The 23,674-nt window shown below is 36.6% G+C and overlaps 1 protein-coding gene across 4 annotated transcripts in view; it reads right to left on the bottom strand.

Annotated features, from left to right (window-relative positions):
• LOC124156126 (collagen alpha-3(IX) chain-like) overlaps positions 1-23,674 on the bottom strand; it is a 677,324-nt gene that overhangs the window by 82,927 nt on the left and 570,723 nt on the right. For all 4 annotated transcript variants that reach the window (XM_046530463.1, XM_046530462.1, XM_046530464.1 and 1 more), the window contains exon 2: positions 4,214-4,383. In XM_046530463.1, the coding sequence (XP_046386419.1) occupies positions 4,214-4,370 (157 nt within the window). In that variant the 5' untranslated portion in view covers positions 4,371-4,383. The remainder of the gene's footprint in view (positions 1-4,213; positions 4,384-23,674) is intronic.

Genomic DNA, 23,674 nt, shown 5'->3' with positions numbered 1-23,674 from the left:
TCACTACGCTTCCTTTATTACCTTCTTCCATATTCCGATTTATATTATCAAAGATAAACGACCTCGTAGCAGCACACGCGGGATGAATTTTGCTGTATTGGAGGCGAGGGAGGGGGAGAATCGAGCAGGGAGGGGAAGGAATCGGCCTGCGGCTCATGTATCCGCGACGCTGCGTGGGCGTTGGAATATTTTCTTCGCGGGCGCGGACTCAAATTAGGCATTTTGTGGCTAAACGGTGGCAGATACGTCAAAATGCACGAAAATGTTTCTCTTAAAGGACAGTAACTCGGCAAAATCAATAGGGAATGACCATAAAGTATTGAATTTTTAGAATTTTGACCCTCCCCTCCTAAATCGCATTTGAGCGAGGGTCAGGGGTTCACCTAGAGGTCTTAAATTTTTTAGGCCTTATTTCTGATCGGTCCCACAACTTTTTTTCATTGGGCCAGATGGATTTGAAAAAAATCGATTTTTCCGATCCGCCCTACGTTGTACACCCTTCGAGGCCTACAAAATTCTATAGAGATCGAACGCATGAACCGAGCGAATCCATCACATCCTAAAGCTGCATCAATATATGTTATAAGTTTCTCTCTAAACTATAAGCCTAAAGAATATGGTTTTCTGTCCAAGTAGGAATTTCCTATCATTGGGCCAAGTATCATTGCGAATAAATTCATCGCCTGCGAGCATTATAAATTTCCTCACCACTTTGATCAAACCCTTTGACGAACATTCTAATCATTGAGCACTAGACCGCAACGTATAGTAATCAGATATTATTCTTTTTCCATTGGTTATATCTGATAAATATCTCAGTTGACTTGAGGTAATTACCTCTTATAAGACAAATATAACCTATTTCAAAGTATTTATAATTGATTTTTCCATAAAAATATTTTCAGCATTAACTGTATACAAAATAAAGTTTTTCTTAGCAATAAATTAGGAAAAGTGAGAGCGCTAATTAAAAAAGCCAAATGGAAAATTAATTTTGATGAAAATATTTCAGGATACTTCATGTTTCCTGGGATGACTTCTTTTTCTGAATAAAATATAACTACAGTTTAGCTAATATACTGAGAAACTTTATATCTATGAAGAAACATTCCCACTGAATTAGAGTTAATTGGCTGTCAGTAGTTCAAACGAAGGTAAAATAAAAAAGATTGGTAAAATGATATCTGAACAATAAAAAGTTGGAATAATGAAAATCTTAGCTTCTTCAATACCTAAGGCTCCATAGGCCAGCCATTTAAAGATGTATTCAAGAGAGAATAATTAGTAGTTAGATAAATTGTTCCATGCGCGAAAAGATGCTACTGTGCGAAAATCAGTCTCCATGGCAGTCTCCATGAAGCCTAAAAGTACGTTGAACTGTGAACAATATTGTTGATTGTTTCCCTTACGTTATGAAATTGCAGCAAGTAAAAAAAATTGGAAATCTCGCAACCCAAACTTTAAGAATATAATTTAGAATGAAAACTGAAATGATCATAAATTTAGGGATTCTCAACCATAGTATATTTATAAATTAATATGGTAAATTCAATGCCAGAGTTCCCAAGAGCACCTTAGCCAGAGAGGGGCCGAAGCGAAACGTTTAGTGTATTCGTACAAAGATTGGAATGCAGCTGATGGAACGAGCAGTATAAATTGCATGATTAAAATAAATGAAAAAGCGAATAACAAAGCACTATGAAGCTTAGTATCAGGGCATTCATTGAGAAAACAGCTTAATTTATCTTTAGACTTAATGAAACCAACTAAATTAATAGCTCGCATTAAATTTAGTTAAACCAAGTACTTCATCTTTCAAAATTTACCGAAAATGTAATTATGACACTAGGTCAAAATATTTCCCATTCCTAATTAAAAACCACGAAGGCCAATACAGGAAACTATAGTATAGTATCTTAAAATACATGCCTTTTTTCATAGAACTTGTTGATACCACTGTTAAAAATCTATTGGAAAGTTTAAATTTTGGTTGGGTTATTAAGACTAAATTAATTGTTGTTTCCTTTGGAAGAAAAAACAACCCCACACTAGATAGAATAAAGAGAAAAAGGATTAAATGCTACCATGGAAATATTAATACACAGGTGATAGGTGAATGTTACAAAAATAAAGAAAACCAACGAATAAATGAACCTTTAGAGAGGCAACCAGCATTGAATACAATGTTGTGGTGATCAAAAACAAAAATTAATAAGGAAACAGCTGCGTATGAAAGTCATTAATTTGCAAAGATACAACATTGATACAACGAAAGAAAGGGAAGAGCCACCACATGAAGCCAAAATATCATAAGCAACATTATCAACCATGATAAATATAACTTTATACCTGTTCTACTATGAGTATAAAGTAAGCTTACTAGTGTTAAACTGCTACCATTGGTTATTGACGCAGGACTTGTTTAGCGTGGAGCTCACAAAGGTCAGGCGGTGAAATAAGATAAACCCAGACCACTTGCAATCATGATAACGTACATGCTTGGAATCTAACGTAATGATCATTCAAGCAAATCCGTTATGGGTTACACTCCATTCTAAATTTACCATATCTCTAAAAGCTTTTTAAATTGGAAGAAATCGGCGAAATGTGAGAATTAGGATGATAAATGATCCCTTTGTGTAATTAATATACCGATCTGTTCGGATCTTGGTGACCACACTGGGGTAGAAATGAAGGGAGGTTTGCAAAAAATTCTATTTCATGGGATCTGCGGAAGCAACTTTGTGATCCCGCTAAAAGTCATGGTCGGTTAAAAAGCGCTGAGCGGCTCGATCGTAATTGGTCTTGTCACTAACGTGCCGACATCACTTCGCCGGTGTTCCAGCTATAAAAAACGTGGAGGTACAGTAAATCCAGTTAATTTTCAGCGCTGGAAAGTGATTGAAAACTCGGTGATTGTAAAAATGAGGCAGAGCGGCGATTTGAAGCGAAGTGAGATATTAGAGTCGATAACACAACGCAAACTGTGGGTCGCTTAAAAGGTTTTCCTTTGTACATTGGAAACGTGTTCTGCGGGATAAAAAATTGTCGCATTCACTTTTTTCCGCGTATCAGGGAGATGAGAAGTGTACAAACAGGACAGTGTAAAAAAATCAGCCGTTCATGGAATTCCATGGAGTGATTTAGTACACTGAAATTCTTAGAAACATCGTAAATTGCGTCGCACTATTGATCTGGCTTGATGGAATACTATTACGGAGAATCTAGTACTAGAGAATGCCGTTAAAATCATAAATAATAGGGTTTTATGGATTTGAAAAAATATATACACTACCACCAAAGGGAGACATTTCAAGCCACATATCTTGCTTCCCGCGTTTCAGCTATTAGTTAGGAAGAGCTGAAAGGCTTCAGTTTTTAGTTCAGTGGGAGAAAATATTACTACTTTTTAGAAAAAAAGTTGCATCATGTTGAATGATCACGATGGCATTGATACTACACGTGAAATGCGAATCAACTACTTTTGGCGTAGCTATATTTTTTTGGAAGTTATAAAAGCGAAGCGAGCCGCTCATTTAATTCTGATCATCTCCGTATTATCTTATACATTATCACATCTTTAAAAAGAGTTAATGCGTATATTTAAGAGATTATACATCGGTTTTGGGGAGTTGATTTTTATTAATGGACCATCAATGGTGCCACAAGATCATCGAAATAGTATCACGAAGTTTTTATCATGAATCCTTTTATAAATTAATTGTTTAAACGAAAGAGAAACTATAAGTCTGTATTTTTACCTCCTATATAAAATTTACTTTGTGAAGTTAAATTCTATCACAATGCGCAAATCAAAACGTGTACTCTACACGGGTAGTGAGTAAACTTACATATAAGTATCATTAATATTAGTTAGACTTTTATAAGCTCCTAATTAAGTCAAATGACGACGTTACAAATGAAAGCACTACACAATTTACATTTAAGTAACCATGAAATAATTCATAAAGTTCTGGCTCCATTTCGGCATTAATAATTACCACAATTTGATATCCGGTGACTCAAATATAGAAGAAAGTATTTTAAATTAATATATTAACCACCCTATTCCAATTTTCTGAATTTCTGGGACAATGACACTTCTTTGAAGGGAAGAATACCATTCCCTAAGATTAAAGACGAGAGTGTTTCACTGAAATCAAGTTGTCCAAAGGAAGACAGCGATTAGTGTCCGGAGAGCCATGTAACTCACGCGCGGTGGCAGAGGGCATCAGGGTGGCCCCAGTCAGCAGCAGAGTGGCGGCGATAGAGACTAGGCTACCGCTCAGCATGATCCGCGCAATTGGAGGCGGTCGACAGCGATGCGTGCTTCCTCCGGGGTCCGGGCGTCGATGCTCTTCATGCGTCATGTCCTCACGAAGCCTGTGGGATACAATGAAGGGAGACTCAGAATAAATAATGACTTAATACATGCGGCATAGGGTGCTGAACACGCAAAAAAGGATTTGATAAACGTCCACTGGATATTATCGTAATTTCTTCTTTCCCCTCAAAACAACTAAGGGGAAGTTACCCTAATAAGTATGCCGAAAATTGTTTATGCCATGAAAACTGAAGCATTTACATGATGAATAGTGGCTTAATAACATTTGAGAGAGTGACGCTGAGGCCTTGTATTAGGCATTAATCTCGAACTCAGACAATTATGATGGAAAACGATTTTTGTGTTCAATTTCAATTAAAAATTTGATTATAATTAATACTACTTAAAATTCTTATTAATTCGGGGTGAATTCACATTAAAAAGCAGCGGGCATAAGTGTGGAGCTTGAAGTTGACTCAGCCATATGACACAAAAAATGATAGAAGAACAACAGTAAAAATGCAAAACGATATATAATTTGATAACTCGAATAACTAATTAACTATAAGCTTTCATATTTTCATCTCAGTGTCGGGTTGCCTCAGCAATTGGTTTTATAAGAATAGACAACGAATATTCCTAGTTGAAATTCGCGTTCGAGCACGTGGAAGAATTCATCCAATGAAATTTTCCTCAGGTGAATGCGGGCAAAATGGCCATCTAGATAATTAAATTTTCGATAAAAATATTATTTTATACGGCACAGCTAAATTTATGTACATTGCACAGAAATTCGATAAATTTTCAATTAGAAATTATTACATAATTCTTAAAAACATGGAAATGTGGGAATTAGCAAGCCGAAGAATATTAAACTGACGTAATGGATATAAAAATGAATGAATGAATATAAAAATGTTAATTATAATAGACTAAAAAGAGAAAAATTTTCTGTTATGAATTTGTAGCTTTAATGAGGAGTCCTTATCTAAAGCGAGCAGTTAATAATGGGTATTTTAAATATTTTTTTTAATTCGGCAAATCGTTTATGGCTGTATCTATGGTTGTCATTCATAAAAATCAATATTGCCTTCCATCACAGTTAAATTTCAAAATTGTTAACAAAACATTAAACTGCTTTTAAAAATTACACTTTAATATTTATGATATTTTTTTAATATCTTATAAATTGAATGAAGCAATGGGCCAGCTTTATGCTGTTAAAGAAATTATCGTGAGTGTGCGAAAAATATTCCATTGTGCATACTATAACATAACTTGAATGAGGGTTAATAATGCAAGCATACTACAAGCACAAAAGCAATTTGCCGTAATAAACTATTCGGATAGTGCTAAAGCGATATTAAATTCAAATATAAACATGGAAGGTGGTTCCGGAGAAGATATTAAAAATAAAATGTAATTCTTTCACCCCTAGGGTGAAAGTGCTTTGAGAAATTATGAATATTTTCGCTATCCTCTCCATTCTCCAGCAGAGCACATCTGCATGGAATCGCTTAGCACATTACATACACGATGATGTCGTTTTTTTTTCTTCCGCGACCTCTTTCACAGCTCCCTCTTGACCGTAATTCACACCCTCCTCCCTTCCCAACTCGCCCCTGGTTCCTGCTTCACTTAATCCCTCCGCGGATACACTAACCTCGTTTTTTATTTCCGAGGCGAGCTCCATCGATTTGGATTAGAAAAAAGTTAAATTTCCCACTCAAAACGAAATAAACGTGAAGTAATTGCCTGTTTTCTTCTTTTTGAGGAAATTAACAAGTGGACATTTCCTCGGCAGAGCAGAATATAAGAAGAGATAATAAATCTCAGCGGGATTGACCGTTATTATTTATTTTTTATTTATTGCCATACCACCGAAAGCAGCTCTATATATGGACTTTTAAACCGGGGTTCTCAATATTTTTTCTCAATTTTAACATACACGAACAACCATACCCTAGATATGGCCACTACGCAGGTGGAGCTCGAACCCGCCACCTCTTATTTGGTGGGCGCGGACTTTTCCCCGCCGCCAATGAGGCCAGCCAAATTTTCATGAACCATTATAATATTCGTAGATAGGTTCCTTATCATTCTTTTGTACATAGCTATTGAAATACGCAACAACTTTATATTTTTTATCCGTGTTTTTTCATTTTTATAATTACCAGAATATTCAATAATATTAATAGGCCCCCTTTCAAAGCATGAAATTAATGACAGTTCTTGGAGGCTGCTTTTATCAGGGTATGGTGGTTGATTTAACTGCCACATGTTAATAATGACAATAATCAACTTCGGATCGGTCGAGGTACGTTTAATGAAGTAATTAATCTTGTATCACATTAAATTAAGCCAATCAAATGAGATTTATGGAGGCTTACAAAGTCGGCATACAGTATAGGCAAGGTGAAAAGTAATTGCTTCATAGAGTTGGGCTCGTGAAAGTGGTCGTGTTAAAATTGTAGCAAATACTTTATTTGTGCATTACTTTTACTTGGATCTCAGTATCAGCTTCATTTTTAAATATATTTTATGACGAAGAGAATATACTTGAATACATACTGCGTGATAATATCACCCGGATATCGCACTGCTTCAGCTAAAATAGGGTAAGACTTTGACCATTATAGAATCTCATCTTTCTGCTCAACAAATCTTTAAGTCATAACAGAAGGTTACCATATTGATTTCAAAGTGTTCACTCTTATATTATCTCTTAAATTGCCCGGGAAACATTAAATTACCATTTTTATTTAAAATTTAGCTTTTAAACAAATGATAAAAAACACGAAAGCACAGAGAGGCAAGGATATAGATATGTTATTTAGGACAGGATAAGGGTAAGTAGAAGAAAGCTGATGATTGACAAAGCCGCAGAAGAGCTGAGTGAACAGGAGTTTTCAAGTGTTTTGCACGTTGACGCAATTGCCTGCGGTCAAGAAAATAAAACACTCTCGCGTTAACAGTGTGGCCAGGGAGAGGGATGCCTGGAGGCGGGTGGCTGAGGTTACGGGGTGGAGTGGGGGCGGGTATTGTATCGGGGGGTGAGGTCAATGTGGAACGAGGGAGGGGAAGGTAAACGTGGCTCAGTCATTGCGGCTACGCCAGTTAAAAATAAAACCGCTGCTGGCCGTGGAGGCGTAATTGCCTTGTTTTAATTTTTCTCCTTATTAGTTTATCTTGCGCCGGTTTTTATTTTTGGTTCCGCATGAATAAATAAAATATTTCTCCTCGTCCTCTCATCTTTCGCATTCCAAAACAAAGCTATCTTAAGAGAACGCATAATTCTCGCCTACTCGCGTTTATGATTTGTTGTCTGCGACGCAAAGCTCATTTTAAACGTATGATATCACTTTTCAATTTTTAAGCCACAAAGAGTAAACATTTTCATATTTTACATATTGAAACACATAATTGTGAAATTAGTGAGGAGAAGTTTTCAAATTTCAAGTATAGGCAGATGCTGAATGCGGTCTACTTCACGTTCAAATAAAATTTCAAAACGATATCATAAGCATTAAGATAGCAAATAATATGCAACGAAAAACGACCAGTTGAGTGCGATCGATACGAGGCTTAAAATATTAAAGGCGCTAGTCCGTGAATAAGACGATAAAACAAGGTAAGAGCCCAGTCTGTACCACTATAACACTCGAAAGGATCTCCCACTTTTTGTGAAATCAAACGCGAGGCACATGGAACGATGCAAACATCCTAAAAGCCATGTCACTGCCGCTAACTTAATCAGTGAATAAAATTTCCTTAGATTTTGGTACGCAGTTTGTGTTTATCATGTCACTATGGCTCACTAACAAATAAGTCATTGAAATTAGTTTCCAAGAGTCTCCGAGTCTGTTCATGGTAAATACTGTGCTCCTTTCCATATTTTTCGGTCTGGGCAACACCTGAAGAAAAACGTAAATAATTTGCTGTGTCACAAAGAACGCTGAGGTTCTTTGTGACCGGCGTTCTTTGTGAAAATGCAGCTCTTTCAACTTCTTGTTTGTTGGTGAATCTTTGTAACAGACGGAATGCTGCATACTAATGCAGGGGCATTGCAATAGCGGCGGAAATAAGTCACATTAAGGGAGCTAAATAAAAACTGCTGATTATAGAGTTTACAGAATTGTAAATGTGAAACTAGCGTCAAATAAAATAAAATATTGGATTAGAAAAATGAGTCGGAAAAACTTGGCGTTTACATGCAAAAAGGAAAATAAAAGCTTTTGTAAAGATATAACTTCTTGATGGAACTGTCACGCCATACGACATATAATGAGCCATAAAAATTGATAAAATGGAACCGGCTACATAACTTATTTATTACGCATTGTATTGAAGCATTTTTACAAGAAACCAATGATGATCGAGGTCATGTTATTTAGATTATGATTTATGCAAGCAGAATTAACGTTTATTTTAATATAGCTCAATTACCTCAAGGAAGATACTTCTGCATTTTTATAACTTATGACTGTTATCCACAATATGCTATTAGATGATTCGCTTTTTCCAACACTAGTTTTTCATTAATATACATGTATGTAATCATGAAATTAAAGCAAAGAGATAACTCTTCAATTGAATGTTAAATCGTCATTAAAATGCAGAACACGTATTTGTAACCAACGTTATCGTATATTTATCTGGTAGAACCGTTCAATTAATAGAATTGGAATTAATATAAACTTATAAGCGTGCAGATAGATGTAAACACACTGTATTGACGAGCAATTTCTCACAACAACACGCATAAAGTTACTACTCAATTGGCTAGTACTTGTTAACGTATTTACATTTACAAAACGTTCTATTTCCTTCAAAGATTTAAGTAACCTAGATTGTTTATTTTCTAGTTTCACCACATCATAACTTCATTACAATGCAATGAAGCTTTAGGTGTGAAAACATCTTCTCCGTTGAGATAATAATTTACTCGCTCATTTCCACATACGATATTTTGTGGCCATACAATTCGACTGTTATGCTGTAACGAAGCCATATTTGAAAGCCATATGTGCAAAACGAGTTCGAGATTTACCATACATAAAACAGGAAAACTTTCCCACCATATTAGAGTCGAGAAGGATATATTTTCATTAAAATCTTCTCTCACATAGTAGATTCCCCTGCTCCAATGTCTTTCTCTCTCTGATTTTCCAATCCTATCCATAAATTAATACTTACCCATGGCCCAGTTTAGGAGGGATTTCCAGATCGATGCGGACTTTATGAATATTTGATGGGATATGTCTTTTTTTTGCCCGACCTCCTAGAATGGAGTGTTATTTCTCTCGAAGTATTTATTAATTCGACTAGCTGGGTGGGAGATAATTTCATTTTATTCCGCAATGTGATCTTCTAATTAGTTAGTTATTTATTTAATTATTTTCATCACATTGCTGGTATTTTCGGAATAAATCCTAAGCAACTCATTCATAAAATGATCAATTACATACTACTGACCTCCAAAAGATCATATTAATATTATACACCGGGAAAGACTTAAATCGGTCATCGCACAAATACAAAAGTAGTTCTATTTATCAGCCGGTCTATTCACATATTTCAAGTGCTTTCTGGTTTGTTTTATAATAATAAATAGTGCTAAAAGTTAAAAAAATGCAAAAAGTAATACTAAAAATTATCAAAGTTTCTTTTTTGAATAAAACAGCAGCACTATTATATACGACTTGAGAAAAAAAATGTCTTGAAATAAAGAGTCAAACGCGCAACAACCACGAAAATGTTGCAGAGGTTCGTGTGCCGAGAAAACAAAATATAAAACTACAGTAAAATTGCTGCATGGGCAAAAGAATGGTCTCTGCCCATGAAGTACGCACACGTTGTGCACACGCAAAGCATAGCTCTGGGCTTAAGTTCATTCCTTACCCCTTTTTTGGGCAAAGGGCATCAAAGCACTGCGGTTCTTTCCGCAAAAAGCCGTTACGAGACGCTAAATGCGCTATCGCAAGTTTCGCAGTTCTTGTGTTCCAGGTAAATTTTGACTGTATGCTTTCCTCATTACGGGAAATATATCTCTCGTTTTCCAAGCAAATGACGGAATACGGGAAAAAAAGCATAACATGCTAGCCGACGGACGCAGAGGCCGCACGGAGTCCTGTTATCACTGTTTTTGTGTTTTTTTTTTCTTCCCCTCTCTCAAAAGTGTGTCGCCCCTAATTGGATGCGTACGTCTATGATACCCGAGAGAAATGGTTAGCGAGATAGGTGGGAGACAAAAGAGACCTCTTTGCCTAATTGCGAACGATATCACGGGAGGGAAAGAAAGATGAAGGGGAAGGGTTGGGAAACAGAGGAATGGCGGATTAAAAAAAAAATATCTAGTAAAATAAAAATGGAAGGCAGGAAGTCCGAAGTCTACCGCGAGCGGAAGGAGATCCCTTCATCGATTTTCACATCCGCACACATTCGGGAGCGTGGTAGCTGACAGAGGAACGGCCGGGGGGAGGGGGTGGAGGTTATAGGTCGCTGGGGCATTCCTTGTTCTTCGTAATTGCACCTTACTAAGGTCACCAAATTAGGGAAAGCGCATTAAAAATATTAAGTTTCGGTACAAGTTATTTTTTTTTTGGTAAGTGAAAGAGACCTCCGCTGGTTGTGGAGGAAACGACTCCCAAATTATCAGCTAAAACTTTGCGGGAACTGAGGGAAATAAAAAAAATATACTCCGCAGATACGGCAAGCGCTTGGATTGCGAAAAGAGGTTATAATTGCCGAGGATTTAGAAAAATGTGTGACTCGTTGAACTTGGAAACGGAAAAATTGGAGGAATTAGTTTTGGGAGCAAATAAGAAAACTTGCGGCTCACGTCAATCTCAAAATAAGATATATCAGCGAGTAGGCAGATGTATAAACATTTTTCAAGGCTAATTATACGTAGAAGATACCCTGGCAAGTATGAGGTTCCTTTCTGCAAAAAAACCGTTACGAGAGGCTAAATACCTATCGCAAGTTTTGAAGTTCTCTTGTTCCAGGTAAATTTTGACTGTATGCTTTACTCATTACGGGAAATCTTTCTCGTTTTCCAAGCAAATGACGAAGTACGCAAAAAAAAACATAACATACTAGCCGATGGACGGAGGGGCCAAACGGAGTCCTCGAGCTACGGAAGGTATTTGTCTGGTATGCATTGATTATAATTTCATTGAATGGTGAGGACTGAGAGGGCATGCTAAGTATGCAAACGAAAGGACGCAAGCAACAAATATAACCACGAGAAGAATTCCGAAAGGCTTTGGCAAAGGAGGCATAGAAGGCCTTCGAAAGGCTATGATGCAGAAGAATGATGAAGGTAATATTGATCGACAAGTAAGTGGTTAGAAGAATGAGAGAAAAGGGGAGTCTTCTAAAAACCATAAGGAGAAGACGGGAAAACATAATCGACCAAATAATAACATAACGGCCAAGCCGCACTCAAGACTTAATAGACTGATGAAGACAATTGTCCAATGACATACGGACAGGTATAAAGGCAAAAGGACCGTATGAATTCATTGAACCGCATTCTTTTAGATATGAAGCACTTCAAAATGAAACTTGTACTTTTGAATGGAAGCAGGAGAGGAAACTGTGTCGCTGAGGAAGAAAAATGTCTACATGTCAATCTCAATGTGCGAACGTGAAAAAGATAAAAAAGTTATTTTTATACACATTTCGATTATGACAGGAAAACCATTCGATAAAATTACTTGCATGATATTTATTTCTATCCATTCATCTACATCTACATACTACAAGCCAACTAAAAAGGCGTGTGGCAGGGGGTGTTAGGACACCGGGCGTTTACACATTGAAAGGAAATAAAATTACGATTAGTAGTTATTAAAGTCAATTATGGTTCGGAGGAAAAAACGAATTCCCGCATCTAACCATTCTGCTAAATTTTTTTCTTAATTTATCGCTTGTTGGACTTGGAAATACTATATTAATAGCATTCGAAAGGCTATGATGTATAAATTAGTGTATATTACTTTTTTTAATCTTTAATTCAACGAGGACCGATATTTTGAGCAATTACTTCGCAAGGAAATATGAAAATTTATTAGTCCCAATTAAATTATGAGTGTTATGTTATGATTAAGGCGTTTTTTCTCGCAACGTATTCCCTATTCACTTAATTGAAATGGAAATTCATTCCCTCAAATTGAACAAGAATAAGCATAATGCAACATAGTAGGCATGCACCAGAAATATGACTGATGAATGGCTGCAGCAACTTTATTTCCTTTACATGAAAACGATGCCAAAACAACGCACCCTGTGAGAACTGGTGATGATTAACGAACACAGTTTTTTTAAAACAAAAGTGTAAAAAAATTCGATTCCTGGAGATCAAAAAGCTTGCGAGAATGAGCTTTGCTTGCCGATGAGAGTGCAGAGTCAAAAGCGTTTTAGTTTTTATCTAGGGAAACGGCGCGTCGAGGGACAAAGGGTGAATTTTCATGGTGTTATGGGTTGAAGTTTGCCGAGGGAGGAGACGGCCATATCGGGGGAGAGGAAACCATCCCATCAGAAAATTTTCATCGCCGTTCCCCTCAAAAATCGTCGGTGCTTAAAAGCAAAAGTTTTAATGAAAGGCATGGCGCAAAAAAAAAAAAACATCGGATAAAATCGTGAATCATTAGTGCCACCTTTAGTATTTCAGCCTTCTACCATTTTTATCGAGCGCAAGCAAAGTTAGCCCTATTAAAACACAGCCTTACGATGAAAATATTTATTTTTCTGCACCATGGCCATCAATAGCTCTCTGGCTCATGGGAATGTTCATCAGCAAACGAATAATCCTGAAATTTTGATGCACTTCAACGACGTAACTATGCAGTGCATGGAATATAATACGTGGTTGCCATACTTTTCACGATAATTTTTAGTCATCGCGAAATTTTTCCGATTAGCTAGATAGGAAAAAGTATGCCGTATAATTCAAGATACCGAAATTGGCGACTCATTATTTTATCGACGTATTTCACGGCCAAATTACAGGATGGTGCACTGGTCTTGAAAAAAGACGCACCGCTAAATATAATCCGCGCTTTATATCTCGAGTAACGGTGGTTTAATATCATTGAGGAAGGTATCCAATGGCAATGAGAATTTTAAATGCTCATAGCTACACCGCTGAATTCGCGGAAGAATAATAAAATACGTTTTTATACAAAATGGAACTTGAAATTTAAAACAAATAAACAAATTCAAAAGCAAAGTTGAAAGAGCCGTTATCAGTAAAATATTTTGGAAACACGTTGAAAAACCCACATTGGACTAAACCAATCTTCGTTATTGACCATTGATTCCTTATTTCAATATAAATTTGCCAATTTCGAAATATTCAAGGGGCCATTTCCGCTTTTGAATGTATTCCCTGAAATATAAAACCTCCCAAGCTTCAATTTGTACCTGAGGTCATTATCAGCCACGCTGTAAAAAATAATGTTATTATAAAGATGATAAAATAGAAATTGCTGTAAATTAGCTGCGAGCTAACAAAAAACTAAACGATAAAATTAGACACACCCTTTCAGGGCTTATCAACTCAAATAAAATACCTTTTGTGAAAATAGGTAATTATCAAAACCATGTGCGACTTTTTAGATTGCATTATTTACGCGTTGTTGTATAATTATTACAATAATACGTCTACCTACTCAGTGGAAAATATGGAAAGGAAGTAATGATTACTATAAGTTTACCATTCTTATACAAATGTATGGAAAAATTTCACCGATGAAACTTACATCTTTTATAAAGAAACAGATGCGAGGAACTATCTACATGCTATATCTCTACGGTAAAGGCTAGAGCGAATGTAACAGTGGTTGGTTTTTATGCAGCACTTAATATAACATGCAAAGAGATCAAATAGTTTCCCTTCAAAACAGTAATTGGATCTGCACCCGCTAAAAGCTACAAGATGAAAAGATTACAAGGAAACTAGAGCAGATAGAAAATGGATTTGTTGGTGGTTGCACAGCGGACAATTTTTCCTGCTTCTACATAGCCTTTGAGTAACAGCAGGTAAGCATGTTATTCATGACACTAACCTTCGGTTGTATCTGAATAGCTTTTTAGGGCCGCAAAGAGTCTTAATGAACCTTGCAAAACGTAACTATCCAAAATGCCACACCGTTATTAAATATACATGAAGAAATTCTCAATGTTGGTTTAATGACTACTTGCAAAGCGTTAATGTAACCTCTACACAAAATCGCATTAATTCCCTAAATAGATAAAAAAATAAGCTACGAGAAAATTTTGAAGATTAATTTTTCGTAGCTCAGAGAAATTAACATGAACTTGAAGGATAAAAGTTATAAATGCCAATTTTTAGCATATGTTTGAAATTAAACGATGATTTCATAGTTAATAATAACAATGAAATCATCTCTTAATCTCAAATTTTAACTGAATTAAGTTTATCTGAATTTTCAATTTATGAGTAATTTGAAGACATAATAATATTTTAAAAAATACACCCGAACAGTGTTCGCCGCAAATGAGAAATTCGAATTTGAATCAACGTTTTGTGCAGTAAAATTTCATTTGCATAATGAAATATGATTTTTAATTCCTAATTATGGGACAAATATTGGATTTTTCTCCGCTTATCCAATTTATTCAGAAGATCAACGCATGTAATTAGGAGAGGTTTTTAGCCAATGATTATAAAGTCAACAAGAGAGACAAAATAAATCCTTTCATTAAATAGAGCAGCAGTTAATGAAAGGATTTTAAATATTTTTTCGCTAAAATTAATAGTGAAAAACCGCCAATTCCAGGAAAAAATAAAATTGACAAATGAAAACAAATGTTAGCCGATTTTTAAAAACACTCCTTTGGAGTCATATATTTCTATAAATGAATAAAATTACAATTATGAGCCGATGATTTATAGTTTTACGGTTACAATTAAATACAATTCATTTTATCTGGATTGATGGCCGCACAGAATTGTTAGTAATTATAATTGGTAAGTTTTAGTTTCTTCGTGAGGCATATTTTGGCTTGATATAGAATTAATAGTAAAAATTTAATTGAAAAAATATAAAGAGCGTATACTAAGACAAGATTAGTACAATGCTGAGATCCTCATTAGACGATGAAATGAAGAGCGAGACCTCTCTCCTGCCGTAACTCCCCTCCTATTGGGATTCACGAATACCACAAGCTATACCAAGAATACAATATAGAGACGGCCCCGGGCCGTCCTTTGGAAGCTCTATTTATCTTGCAACTATGAAGTCATTATATTCGGGTTTTAAAAAGTCCCCAGCAGGGTTTGAGTCCAGAGCGATCTACTTTTTTTTCAATATTAGCTTTATTATACTTTAATATACAATATTAGCTTGCAGTCTCGAGAAATAGCATTGAAAAGTTATCAATTTCATAGAGTTCCATCATGAATATATTCTTCGGTTGAAAGCCTTAATAATAGTTTTTTTCCAGTGAAGTCAGACCGCTCAGCCATTAGCGACACTAGTAGCGATTTAAGTGTACCCATCTATGTGCGTGTCAGGTGACAGCACTCCAAGCGGCCGACTGAAAAATCTACTATTTTCAAACTTTAATGAAATCTTTCAGAAGCGGTTTCCTGTGTTTCAGTCATTCAACCATAATATTCGTGATTAAGAGAGGGCAGATTTCATCTTGGACTGATCTAAATTTTCAATGTTAGCTTTATATTACCTTGCAGTCGCGAGAAATAGCATTGAAAAGTTATCAATTTCATAGAGTTCCATCATGAATATATTCTTCGGTTGAAAGCCTTAATAATAGTTTTTTTCCAGTGAAGTCAGACCGCTCAGCCATTAGCGACAATAGTGGCGATTTAAGTGTACCCATCTATATGCGTGGCTTGGAGGGATCTAAATTTTCTTACATTAAGGGTAGGGAAGCTATGTCCTTTCGCTGGGCCACCTTGTGCTTCGAGGTTGTTTGATAGCAGGTGTCCTAAGGCCTTTGAATACTTAAATTAGAATACTGGAATAAACTGGTCATAACAATCACCAAAATCACTTTCCCTTCTCACTCATGAAATATTTGGCTCTCTCCCAAAGAAACACTGCTTTTTCTGCACGATTATTCGGAGATTCTTAAAGATATCTGGGCGTTTCCATGAAAATGTCAACTTTTTCTATCGAATTAAAATTTAGGCTGGAAATATTTTATCTTGATAAATCAACAGCTGAGTGATTGAATTTCATGAAATCAGTATTTGACACATTATTCAGAGCCTTAATAAAAGTTTTCAAATTATACTTCGATTCAAAGAGTTTTTGAGATGCTTGAAATCATTATACTGAGGAGGATGACCTGGCAGTAATTCCGTCACAGGTTAATTTTGGGCATATTTAGAAGGTATTTCGAAAATTAATTTTGTTCCTGTACATGAACATCACCTCCATAAATGTTTCTTGACCATGCACAGTCAGAAGCTATGCAATTATTTTGCCTTTAGCAATATTATCACAATATCCTATTTTATAGTTTTCTCTAAAGGTAATTCCGTCACTAATGGAATTGCCCATCTAATCATATTAAATTAAAAATATTCTATTGGTTGAATGACGTCTCCCTATGTTTTCCATTGTGGAAAAGTTCTACCATCTTTTATTTAAATTTGCCGAACTCCCAACATATGACGCCTGCATCTGTTGAACTTAATTTATAAATTGTTGATTCGGGATACAACAATTGACTCTGATGTCGCCCTGAGAGCGTCAATTGCGCAGAAAGTTTCAGGGTCATCTATTGACTCGCCCGGTCGGCTCATGTTAAAGAATTGACCACGCGTTGTACATCAGGAAAATACATAATCTAGCATAATTATGAAGGAGTGAATGAGGTTTAAAGTATAACGAAAGCGGTAGAAATGGCTTTTTTAAGGGAATTTGAGTCTGATAAGAATCAGGGTGCAAGGAAAGGGTACTCCACTCCTCGAGCCAAAATATCACTTTTCCTCAATTCTGACCTTGAAGTAATTGCTAAGGAAGCCAAGTGACGACTGGTTAACGGGTAAAGGACGGCGGGGTTTGAATCACGCTCGCATATCTTCGTTTGCGTCTTCGATTCTCTTTAAATCCACGAAAACAGAGCAAGGTTGGGGAATCAGCCACAGTTTAAAAATAGTGACAAAGATGCTGTGGGCAGTCGCGCAATGCTAAAAACTTTAGGCCAATTTCGAAATCTCTAACTTAACTGTAAATATGTGGATTGGATATATTTTGTAAGTATTTTATTTAAAACAAATGCTACTTATATAAATGCCTCTTCTTACTACTGAGTGTTAAATTTAATGGAAATAAAACTTTAATTTCCATTAAAATAATCTTCAAGTTCACCGACTTGAGGTTACGTGGTATGAGATTTTTTTTCACTTCTACCTTGATCGCATGCGCTGAATCCGGAAATAACTCTTGTATTTAAGGGTCTCGTTCGAACGAAAATCCGGATAAACCGGAAGCAATAGAAATAACAATAATTATTTTACTAAAAATCCACAGAGAAAAAATCATTCGCCTTGACCGGGATCCCTCATTTTCCGGCCGAGTGCTTTAGCCAGTTAAGCTACCGAGGCGTCATTCTTCCCTGTGGAAATCTCGGTCAAGGCGAAGGATTTTTTCTCTGTGGATTTTTCACACAATTGTGCATTGCGGGTGACTCCCGTAAAAGTTATCACCGTGGCTAGTCCCGGTATACTTAAATTATTTTACTATATTAAAAAGTTACAAATTGTTTATCATGTTATCGGCCAAAAGTACAGCTCGCTACACAATAAACTACATGAGAAGTAGAAAACTTTAGTTTTTTTTTAAAGGAATCGTCCATCTTACTTTTTCTTCATTTTTTGTGACGTTTATAACCACTGTATTGAAAAGTGTAATCTTATACGGTACTTCTCCTGGAATGTTTGCTCAGACATTTGATCCGGATAAAACGTAGAGAAGGATCATTGATATCTGGATAAACGAGGTTGCACTGTACCTTCATTCGCATTTACAAAGCAGGGCTGCGCCAAGGGTTGTTGTTGAAGGGGCGTAACCTCAGTGATCGTATAGCAGGACGATCGCGGAGAACATGCAGAGGTGTGGTGGGTTAGCGAGAATTCTTGGGAGCGCATCTGGAATGGCCATATTTTGAGCGAGACAACGCTGCGTCGTTGCTCTAGGAGAGGAGGATCCTGATGAAATTTACGTTCTCGCCCGACAGGCTTCCGTGGTTTAATCAGCGTGTCGCGGATGACACAATAGAGTTAGTTGACTTAGCCCAATATGGAAGAGGTAACAACGGAATATTGGAGGTAGAAAGGACTCAATCTGTGCATGACGGTTTTGAAACGCAGTCATAGGTAAAACCCAATAAAGAATGAAAATTAATGTGAATTATTTATTTAAAGTTCATACTTTTTCACACTATTTTCTATTCCTTAATTTAATTCATCAACATTACCTCATTTTGGATTAAATGAACGGTATGATATGATATTTTGAGTAGGCGACCGACATGACTGCTTAGGTTATTTGTGCCATGAGGGAAGGGCAGGTAAGGAAGTGTGGAGAGGAAACCGGCGTCTGCATCAGCCTGCTCTTAACGAAAGGCGCCAAGGAGACCGCAGCTTAACGACCCAACCGACGCGACGGACGGAGTGTTGCGCTTGAATTGTCCTCCACATAGCATTCAAGCAGGGATCGGGCAGTCTCTGAAAATTTTCTGCCACCGCCGGGTTTGAACCCGGACCCACGGAATGAGAAGCCAACATTCTAGTCACCGCACCAACCCGATCCCCGAAACTAAGAGGGCAAAAGGTGATGTTATGATGCTAACATTATCCAAAGGTTAGCAATACTGCTCATTCATTACAAATTGCCAACTTTTTATATTTATTTTTGAGAACCAATTAAATTAAATGCAATTTTATATACCTAAAACACTTATCATAGGTCGGAAAAATAGTGAACTCAGAAAATGGACAGTGAGAATTTTAAAAATAGGTTCCTGGGGGTAGCAATTTAAGGCTTAATTTGGTGGGATGAAGTAATTAAAAATTGATATATTTTGGCCAGAAAATGATTTAGTACATCGAAATTGCTGCGAAACTGCTATTTAATTATTTAGCCACCTGGGGTTCCTTTGACAAGAAAGAGGAAAGAGTCAATGATAGAATTTTAACTAGTAGAAACTCAATAGGCCCATTGCATCATCTTTTGAGAGCTGATCACAAGTTATAAATGGGAAATCTCAGCCACTGCCCGGATTTGTACCCGGAAATATAGCGTGGGAAGCCAACGCTCTAGCCAACACACCTACATGATCCTCTTAATCCTGTTCGTATAAAGAGCTATTTTATATGCTTAATGCCCTTTTAATTCTACATTTGAGGATAACTTGCGGAGATTCATTGTTACAGGAGCATTTGTACGCGAGAAATTTTACTGAAGCATCCTGATTAAATAAAAAATATAGCATAGTATTCACTATTGCTGGTTGCTGAATAGCTGCTAATCCAATAGAGAATATAGAGTTAAATATGATACCCAAATATTGTAACAAAATAGAGCACCGATCGTAAGCGCCGCGGATACTGCTTCGAATTCATTATTCTCAACAGAAACTCCGTCATGAGCAACGTTTGAGGCCATGCTGAAAAAGCAATGCTTTTATACTATATGCATATAAATCACAACTTTACTCTGCTTAGATAATTTAAATTTCGGGTTAAAAAGACATGAATATACTGTACTCATAAATCCATCCACAAATTATTCACAGGAGTATATGTCTCTCGACGCATAGCAAATCATTGTTATAACCGAAGTAGTTTTTATTACACGTCATTTAGACTTTCTTTCAAGTTCATAGTTTCTCTAGGAGTATGAAGAGAACGGCAATGTCACGAAAAGAACTGAATGAATAAATTATGAAGCGATCATTTTGTTTTTCAGAGCCCATGACATTTGAACCTCTCGGAGAGCTGGTCGCAATGCATAGTGAAGAGGCCTATGCCTTGATCAACTGATATGGAGGTGCATTTTTCCATCGAGAGGAACAAATTCCCAGGGCGCGCCACTACATGCTTATATTGCACGAGTCATCCATTCATGTTTTCCTTTCAAGAGGAAAAAAATATCTGTCGATGAATTGAAAGCGCATTGAATGGGTGAATGGCTTCCTTCTCCGTTTTATCTCCATCTCGTACCTGCCGCTAGGCAAGGTTTTCTCTTAAAATCACCGTATAGCGGTGAAATCTTTTTATAAATTTAGGCTTTAAACCATTACAACTCAGAGCTGCTTATGGAAGAAATTCAATGAAAAGACTTGGCATATTAAAATTGTGAAAATTTTAGACTAAATCATAATTATTGAGGCAGCTGCATACTTCACCATTAAAATTTACAGCACAAAAAACAAGTAGTTTTAATCTTTCCTACATTGAGCTGAAAATATATGCATTTTTGATGATGTTTTTGGAAGCAAAATTGGGTTATAATGGATGAAAAAATTGCTTGCTACTTGTAGGCATTTCTCCTAGATGAAAATACTAGTAATTAAATTTTAGTGATATAGATTCGTAATTACAACCGGAGCCCAGGAATTGCGTCCTTTATTGGTTTGCGCATTACTTTGCCATGAAAGAAAAAAATCCCTGAATACAAGCGCAAGGCTTTAGTGCAGGTTTGCGGCTCTAAACCGCTTGTGGCTTCTTTGAAGCCCTCTCTCCCTCGCGTTGTTATCCTTGATGGACCGCATAGGCTTGACATCTACTACTATGAGCCTCGATATAATTGCCAAGGGAATTCAGGAATCTGGATGGCTATTTGGTCTGCGCAATGGCCAGGAAAGCCAAAAATTTACGTGGATTGTTTCTCGGTTATTGAGAGTTTATTATTACCGTACGATCGAAACATTGCACCTAAAAAATGACAATAAATAACTCAACTTGGAAATGAATAATGAATGAAATGCGTCCATCAGCTCGCTTTCTATTAAATTCATAGAACTAATCCGCAAATTACTGAACAGGTATACTTTACAGCATGGTACAGCCCGATATGTTAATTTGACGATTAACGTTCTTAATTATTTAGCAGGAATATGCCATCTAACAGCCACATAAGCGGTTGCTGAAACGAATTCGCGCGGCCCATTCAAATATAGCAGAGAATTAATTTAATATTAAAGTTGAGTTGATGATGATTGATTATATCTAAACCTACTTTTCAGTGCCTCAATTTTACATTTATACCCATCGTGATAATACAAGCACCCCTTTTACATTAAAAAAAGGGTACGCGGTATTCATGGAATGCATTATTTCTCCTCTCAAAAGAGATGGAGGCCTTTGTGAAGATGTTTCCCATCGACACCGCCACGGAACAATATATGCATTAAGTGTCACGTCTCAATCAATCAAGGGCGGAAATGAAGATGTCGATTTTCTAGGGGAAAGGTCGGGCTACGGGAAGGTAGGGATAGATTGACTCTTCGAGAGCTTGTAACGGAACACAGGAGAATGATCGAAAGAAGAGGATGGTCGTAAAATATCCCCATACCCAGCATCACACACATTTAACGAGTTGTGTAAGATACTCTCAGGAGCGTTTGTAGTCCTTGAGGGAGTAAGTTCGCGACTGCGCGAGACAAACCATAATTTTCACGTATATTATGAAAAAATGGAATGCAATCATGAATGGTTAAAAACCACCGAGATTAAAATGTAAAATCACGCCGTCGGTATGAAAATAATTCAATCCACATAACTTTAAACTAGCACTTTATCGAGCTACTTGAGCCGACCGCAGTGCTATATTTATGTAAATAAAGTAATTCGGCTTCAATTAAGTTCAGAAAGGATTAAGTTTATGATGCATCATCAAGTTGCACGGTCGCGTGACTACCCTTTCTTTTCCTCATGCTTCTCGTTGTACAGTAAAGATTAGTAATATCAGATCAGATAATAGATCATTTAATGTCAAAAGGCGACAAAATAGAGCAGTCATCATTATTTTTCCTATAGTATTTAGACAAATATTGTCATAATAGCCCAGGAAAAAATATAAATTTTTCAACGCATTATCGAGGAATTAGAGTACTTATTTGAAGATTGTCCGATGAAGCACAGTACAGTAGAAGATTGTATTATGAAATATATACCGCATCAACCATCTTAAGCTGGTTGGGAAGTGAGCGAGATGAAGCCACATTGAATAGAGAAGAGGGAACAAGGAGCTTAACGGAAGAGTGGTCATAAAAAACCTCCAGCGCCCAACGCAACGCACCAGCATAACTCTCGCACACAGCCCGAAAACTCTCATAGGGAGCGCGTAAAAAATACTAACGCCTCGTTCCAACAACGCGTTTGTTCGCAATCGCCCAATTACATTTTCCTCCGTCGTCCGCTACTCAAATCATTTTCCCTTGTCTGATGCACCCCGCGGATTCTTCTTTGTTTCCCGTTATTATGACGCCACTTTTGGGAAAGAAAAATGTACTGGAGACTAACGAATGGCGACGTTTGTTTACTTTTTCTTCGGGCAGCAGCTTCAGTGCTCAAAGAAATATGATAAAGCTTTGCTTTGCTTTCGAATTTGGTTCTGTTTGCAGCTGTCTGTCTTTTTAATCCCGCAGTATGAAAAAAATCATCCGAAAATATAATTGAGTCCAAAATAATAATAAAAGGCACACTCAAATAAAACCACGGTAACACAATTTAAAAAAATAAAGAAACCTATGAATAAAATAACATTTAATAGGGTTAATTAAGATGGATTACCACGATAATAATTACCGTGAACCGGGAATCGCATTTCCATATGCAAATTAAAGCAGCAGTGTTGAAATATTACAAACCAAGCACCTAGACTCAGATTGATTTCGAAAATTGACAATGTCCTTAGCGAAAACGAAACTGCACGACTGCGAAGCAATTCGTATAGGTACGTTTTGAATTCTTGGCGAAAAAATTCCCAAATTAAGTAATTGGTTTCGCGTATCGATTATGTCGAGTAATTTTAGATTACATGTACCCTATACGTTGCTAAATGATAACATGGTAACACGTGACCTGTTCTCGAAAGATGAAAATTCTTCTCTGCTTACAATTATTTTCCATCATAGGAATTGATATCAAATACCTCTCGTTTACATAGACATGAACAATTTTGGAATCATTTTTAAAGCATTCTCATTCAACCCAAATTTCAGAGGAATAAATCTGGTGCTAATGATTGCCACTTTTCACTCTAATGGAACGTAGCCTCGTAAGATTACAGCACCTGACATAATTTAAACCCCTATATAAGAAGGAAACAAGGAAAATTATAC

Source organism: Ischnura elegans, chromosome 3, assembly GCF_921293095.1.
Source record: "Ischnura elegans chromosome 3, ioIscEleg1.1, whole genome shotgun sequence".
Taxonomy (NCBI): Eukaryota; Metazoa; Arthropoda; class Insecta; order Odonata; family Coenagrionidae; genus Ischnura; species Ischnura elegans.
The sequence above is the reverse complement of the archived record's forward strand: the minus strand, read 5'-3'. Positions and strand labels throughout refer to the sequence as shown.